Here is a 7,024-nt window from a genome sequence, read left to right on the forward strand (position 1 = left end):
TAAATGGTTTCTTTCTCTATTGGAAAAAAAAAAAAAAAAAAGAGGGGAGAGGGCAGACTGAAGTGAGTGGAGTATGGTATTATAGTGCCTCCTGGTTCTGACTGTTCCTACGTCTCATCCTCCAGAATGCTGTTTAATTGTGATTTACTTTTTGTTCCTAAAAGGTGCCATACTCGGCAGATCAGAAACACAGGAGTGTATCTACTACAACGCTAATTGGGAAAAAGATAAAACAAATCGCAGTGGTATTGAACCTTGTTACGGTGATAAAGATAAAAGACGACACTGTTTTGCTACATGGAAGAATATTTCTGGATCAATTGAAATTGTGAAGCAAGGTTGCTGGCTAGATGACATCAACTGTTATGACAGGTAAGTGAGTATTCCTATAAATTTTAAATTTATTTGTAATTCTGAGCTATCTTGCGTGTCCATAATTCATACATCCTCTACTCTGCGCACAGGACTCGAGACAAACGATGATCTGTGAATAGTTACCTTGTTTTCAGATGCACCCATGCAAACTGGCATGCTTTTTTTTCCTCACTTACCTGTATTTAGGGACCTGACTTCATTGAAGGACTCTTGTCTTGTTTGCAGAATAGCATGTTTCACCTTCTCTATTACTATATATTAAAAAACAGGTGTTTAATTTTTTTTTAGGCCATTAATAGTAGATTTTCTAGTGACTTGCTATCACCAAACAATACAAATACGGTTAATGAAACCAGAAGGCAAAATCCTGTAGTTCACTTGTCCAGAGTCTTTGGCGTAGGACAGTCAGCGCTTCGCTCCTGCTTTTTACTTAAACGTGAAAGGTTTTTGCCAATTTATTAAAAAACCCGCCTTAGTGGCAGCTCTGAGAGACATGGAATATTCTAAAATTCCAGTCTTTTTTTTTATAACAGATGGTCTAGCAAGTACCCGTGAGCAGTAACAGCAGGACTGGGGGTTCGTTAGATGCTGGCTGAGTAAAGGTCATGACTCTTAAGAAATGCTATTCTAGTTCTTCGAAGTACTGTACTTTTATTTGACCAAAGCAGTTCCTGTTTGGAAAGGGACAGAAGTAAGATGATATATGTATAATAGGTATTCATTACAATGTATTTAGAAATAACTTTTAACAATATTTTAGAAAATTTTCCTTTTGTGTTGCTTGAATATTGAATGTGTCGAAGAAATTATTGTAGTCATTTCTACCAGTTGAAGTTTCCCCCCGCCCCACGGGGATGTTTTCAACTTAGCTTAAATTTGTCTTTAAAGGAGAACGGTAGTTCTGGTTTATCTGTGTCTCAGATGTGCCAAAGCATCTGCAAGCTTGCTTGCCCAGCAGGGTTGAAATCCAGCTTTGCTGGAGGGCGAAGGACAGTTTTAAAGGAACCTTCTTTGTTGCTGCTAATGCCTGGTAACTGTAAGTCACTCTGGATGGGGCAAGACTTAGTTGTAGCTTTGCAGAAGAAGTGGGGTTATTTACAACTTCTGAACTAAGTTTATTTCTATTAGAAGTTAAACTTTCAGGATGGCAAGGGAATTTTTCAACTTGGAAATGGAATTAAGTTCTGTAGCGTTGTCACCCCGCTAGTTTCACACACGTGTTTGAACGTTGTAAAAAAATTGGTAGTAAATCGTCCCTTGAGCAAAAAAAGATATTGGAAAAAGAAAAAAAAATGCAGGGAGGAGAATAAGGAAGTAGTTGAAAACTGAGTGAAATTGTGGCTGGCTCCAAGACCTCATTAACTGTAACTCGGTGTTTGTCTGAAATGTCTGTTACACAGACCTTATCTCTGGGAGAAGAGAATGGTTTAACTAAACAGGGAGTTAGGCTGTGATGAACTCCAAACCACAGCACTGGGAATATCAGAGAAGAAATGTTTGCTGGAAGTTACGGCACAGTGGAGATGTAATAGCTGGTTCCGTAGAATAGCCCTCCGTTTTGAAGATGAATCCGAAACTTTGCCAGTCTTCAGCTGTATTTAAATCCTCAGCTATTTCTGCAGGATGTTCAGTTTCTTCTCTTTCTGCTGTCACTTGTCTCCTGCATGATGCTCTTTTTTCCTTCCTGACTTGAATACTTACAGCTTATTTGTTGGTAGAACCCCTTTCCTGCAGTGAAATCAGCCCTGTAACTGAGCATAATGTAGGCAGGGGAAAGCGTAGACAAAGCTTTATCCTTTTTTTTCTAAAAGTACAACAAAATTTAGAAACTCTCCTTCCTACTTACCAGGTCCAACCCACCCAACCCCGTGTACTGTCAGTTCATGGTTAAAATGCTTTATGGTTCCATCGTTTGTCTGTCCAGTTTAAATCTAGATTGTGAACTGTTCTTCAGTATCCTCTTGGTGGTTTTCTTTAGCTTTGTCTTGAAAGTATCAAACCTGTGCTGTTTCAGTGTTAGTGATGTTTCATTGCTTTATAAAATAACAAAATTTGAATTGGTTTCTTCAGGTTTAACTCTTACTTGGGTAGTGTATGTTCCTGGATGATTTAAATGTGAGCATACGTTTTCTCATGAACAAAAAACACCCAGCTTAAAATAAATAATTTTTTTTGTTACTATCTTTTATAGGAATGATTGCATAGAGAAGAAGGACAGCCCTGAGGTGTTTTTCTGTTGTTGTGAAGGCAACATGTGCAATGAACGCTTCTTCTATTTCCCAGAAATGGAGGTCACGCAACGTAAGTTCACCTAACGCATCGCTTGGCAGAGCTCGGAAATGCTCAGTACTGCGCGTGTTCAGGAGATAACGACTCCTCCACGTGTCACAGTCGGCTTTTCCTGCCGGCAGGTCTCTGGTTGCTGGATGACAGAGCACAGCGTGCGCTCGCATTAAGGGCCTAGAGAACTGCCAGTTCATTTCTTCCAGTTTGAAGGGTCTCGGTATTGCAGTAATTTGAATTGATAAAAGCTGCTTCAGCCCATTTCTAAAGGGGGAAAAGGAAGGATGGTGTGAAATAATTGGCTGTTTTAAAATTCAGAAGTTACTGTCAAATCTTACCTTAATTGTGTAGTTAAGCATTGGTAAGTGCTTTTCAGTCACTGGGCTAAAAGCCTTTACTGGCCTACGAAAGCTCCTCTTCTTGAAGCTGTGCTTTGGCCATTTCTTTAATTGGACCTTTGAGTTTCTCAGCAAATTGACACAGGAACCTTTAAAAAGGGGGAGGGAATTTCCTCCCAGGTTGCAGAGAAAGTCCGATAGCCAGGCTTAACCAGTAATTGTTTTAAAAAACAGTAACTAAAAGATGATTCGATTATTCTTGCATATCTTCTTCCAGTCAAGAATCTAATCTTTGTTGCAAAACTGAATAATGTTAATAACTGAACTGAAAGCAGCAAATGTCTTGTGTACCAAATAGCCAGAGGAAGTTGTTTATGAAATTAAATAACATTTTCTATGGGATTAAAATAGCTTTTGTTGACCTGAGAGGTATTCTTGCCTTTTTTGTCAGTGATACTGCTAAGGCAGTCATTGACATTCTTCTTGGCTCTCGTGAAACCCTTTTCGCCACAGGGGTCTGCAGCTGCCCCTGTCCTAGCTCCTCCGGAGCTGTTCTGGAGTGCGCGTGGAAGCGTTGTCAGCTAGAGAGCTTTTACTGTCATCAAAGCACGAGAAATGCTCTGGAAACGTGGGCAGGTTGTTTCTGGCCTGTTCTACTTATTAATGACATCTTGCAGTATATACTCCAAAGCCTAAACCTCTGTATTGATTCTTTCTTCGTTCATTAGGTGATGCAATCTCTTTAAAACACAAACACCTCTCTCACGCTGAGGATAGGTGGAGCTTAGAAGCACGGAAAAGTTAAATGTGCTGATGTGTGATTTAAGTTTTTTCTGTGCTTTCCAAAGAGCTGCCTTTTAAATACGTGTCTGTTCATATTAGAATACTCTATTTAATCAGGTATTACGAGGCTGGTGTAAGAACTGTTAGAAAATCAGGGTGCTAGATGCTTCAGGTGCTGGATGATTTTGCTGTGTCCTTTGTTTTCTCCTGCAGCCACTTCCAATCCCGTCACACCGAAGCCACCTCTGTTCAACACCTTGCTGTACTCGCTGGTGCCTATCATGGGAATTGCGGTGATTGTGCTCTTCTCGTTTTGGATGTACAGACACCACAAACTAGCGTATCCTCCAGTACTCGTTCCAACCCAGGTAAGGCTCTGCATGGCGATCCTGGTTTTTTGAATGGTAGAACTATTTTCTGAAGAGGAAAAAGGGATGTGCAGCTGGCACACGGCCGAAATCCCCTGTTCCTTTCCTGGTTTGGAGGTGCTATTGCTTGCTAGCTTTTCTTTAGCAGCCTTATCTCTTGTAAGTAATTGGTCTTTGAATGTGTGAGCAACTACTTAATGTTTTTACACACCTGTGTGTTTGGGAGGAGAAAAACTGAGAGGCTGTTGCTGGAGAGCTGTGGGAGGTTTGTACTCCACGGAGGTAACAGTGCCGCTTGGCCAGAACTTGTGTCCAGCTGCGCTCCGGTACTTACGGCTGAGCGTTACATAGGGCTCAGTTCAAAACAAAACGAAGGAGAGGCACTAATGCTTGGCCAGAACTTATGTCCAGCTGCACTCCGGTACTTACGGCTGAGCTTTACATAGGGCGCAGTTCAAAACAAAACGAAGGAGAGGCACTAATTCACAGTGGCCATTTTCACCGACTAGAAAATAGTGACTGATAGAAGCAGAGCTGTTTTTCAGAAGCGTGGAACTGAGATACAGGTGTCAGTTGAAGGAAATGTAAAGACAACCTTCAGCTGAAGCGGAGTTCCAGGGCTTAGCTCAGCTCGTGACCTTCTTCCTCTTCTTTGTTTATGTATTTTGTGTTTTGTCTCAAAATGTTTCAGTTTCAGCAGTGTTTATGTTTTTGTTAGAAAATATTACCAGATTGTGGTCTCCAGTTTTGCAATCTACACTGCATTGCATCAAAACAAACCTTTTTTGGCTGCATGTGCGTAGTTCCTGCTGTTGTCAGGCTCCAGCTGATTCCGCAGGTGTAATTAATACTAATACTAGAATTCCTCTTCCTTCAGAGATGTCTAGAGATTTAATTGAGATTATGCCTTTATGAAAAGAGGCAAATTCGTCAGACCAGCGTAGGAAAGATGAACAAAATGCGATAGTGAAAAGGGAGAGAAACGGCTTGGCCCAGGGTCCCACAGCACTTGGGTTTTTACAGTAGGGATTGAACTTCAGCTTCCTACCTCAGTGCAGCAACCACCCAGAACGCTCTGCCTCTCCTGCCGTGATGCTACGATGGTGGTATTTATGATTAAATAAAGTTAAAACACTTGCTATTTTTGGTAGGATTGAATTTAAAAAGGATTTTCATGTATTTGCTCTGTACTGACAGCTTCTGTGATATTTTCAGTGTTGCTGCTTGACTCCAGAGTGTTCCAGGAAGCTGTATTGCCTGTGGTTGATAAAATTGTTTTGGTTTCACTTTCGTAGGAATAGATAAGAAAAATTTGGGGGGAGGCAGGGGGCATATGTTCTTGCCAAACGAAAAGAACGTGATTTAGAGGAAGAAGTATGTTTCCTGTCCTTGCAGAAAGTATTGCAGATCCTCAAACTTCATGCAATCTGTTAGCATAATTATTTCACCCATCTCAGATTTTATGTATTTGGGACTCTACGTCAAGCCGGTAGCCTTCCCTGCAAGCTCAAATCCGTAAGTGCGAGCTGTGTGAATGATTTCAGCAGGCAATTTCCTTTCTAGACTTAAAGAAATGGATAACGGGGGGTAGGAAAGCAAGCAAATGTTAAATACGTGGGGGGTATCAAGAACTCGAATTTTGATGATGTTCTTTTTATTGCAGTTCTTCTGCATGGTTTGTGTTTTGGTACAGGAGTGGGCACGTCAAGTTTTTAATAAATAGGGTAATAACCAGTTTGGTTAATGCTCAGATTGTATCTGTTGGGATAAGTGTACGTTGGAGCCTGAGCTAGTTATGGTGTAATAGCATTTTCTTATCTTGTGGCGAATAGGCATTAAGGTTTGATGTGGAAAGTCTGGAAAAGCTACTTCTGCCTGAAGAACTGTATGGAGTTAGAATGGAAATGGAATGTATGAATATTCTCCCCTGCGCGGCAGAGCAGTATTTCCCACTTTAAATTTGATTACAGCTGATTTGAACAGGAGGCAGAGGAAGCAGGAAGAGAGGGAAAAGTATTAGTAATTTTAAAACCATGAAACAAACATTTAAATATTTATGCAATTAATATATTAAATATTAATATTATTTAATAATTGGTGCATGAGTAGAGTTTGTAGGCAAATGGATTCTTTTCTCAGTGTTTCTGTAGCAAATGGTAGAGCGGGCAGGTCAGATGTGTGGCAGAGACTCGCTAGAAAGCAGGGGTTTCTGTGTGAGGTACAGATAAAGGGTAGCGCGTTTTACTGGCTCTGTTCCTCGAGGGCGATGGGAGTACGTAGGTGCAGTGCACCCTGGCACTCGTCTTTCCTTCTGTAAAAAATAAAGGATAGAAGAGGAATAAGCAAAAGGTAAAAATGAGGGAACACTGAAGAATGAGGTATGGTGGAAGAATCGGGAGAAAAAGGGTTAAGGAAATTAAAAAATCAGAGCAAAAGGGAAAGAAATTGTTTGGAATACTTAAGAAAAAGGAAGAACTAGGCTAGAAGAAATTTTTGAACCTGTAGTGAAATAGAAAGGATGAACATCTGAGAAAACGTGAACAACTTCATGTTCCTTTAAAAGTCAGGTTGTCTGGCGGTACGTGCACGTATCGGGCAGGCAGTTCCTACACAGGTTGAGCTCGCTTCGTAGTGGATTCATTTAACTTTGTATTCCCCTTGACTGTACAGATAATTATTTTAAAATTCCCTGGAGGGTAATTAGTTTAATGTTTGGTTGAAGCTGGAAAGGTAGTAGATATTTTTGTTTGCTCCTTTCGCGTTTGCTTCTTGCTTTCTTTCCGGCATTTGGGCAGAGAGGTCAGAGGGGCTGCTAGAGTAGGTACCTGCAGAGACGCTTCGTGCCGGTGTCCGAGCCAGAAGGGCTCGGGCACCCGC

The 7,024-nt window shown here is 41.0% G+C and overlaps 1 protein-coding gene across 1 annotated transcript in view; it reads left to right on the forward strand.

Moving 5' to 3' along the window:
* Positions 1–7,024, forward strand: part of ACVR2A (activin A receptor, type IIA) — a 57,328-nt gene that overhangs the window by 31,666 nt on the left and 18,638 nt on the right. The window contains exons 2-4 of the mRNA XM_010141351.1: positions 165–372; positions 2,567–2,676; positions 3,993–4,147. Coding sequence (XP_010139653.1) covers positions 165–372; positions 2,567–2,676; positions 3,993–4,147 — 473 coding nt within the window. The remainder of the gene's footprint in view (positions 1–164; positions 373–2,566; positions 2,677–3,992; positions 4,148–7,024) is intronic.

Source organism: Buceros rhinoceros, unplaced genomic scaffold, assembly GCF_000710305.1.
Source record: "Buceros rhinoceros silvestris isolate BGI_N320 unplaced genomic scaffold, ASM71030v1 scaffold1528, whole genome shotgun sequence".
In the NCBI taxonomy this organism is placed as follows: domain Eukaryota; kingdom Metazoa; phylum Chordata; class Aves; order Bucerotiformes; family Bucerotidae; genus Buceros; species Buceros rhinoceros.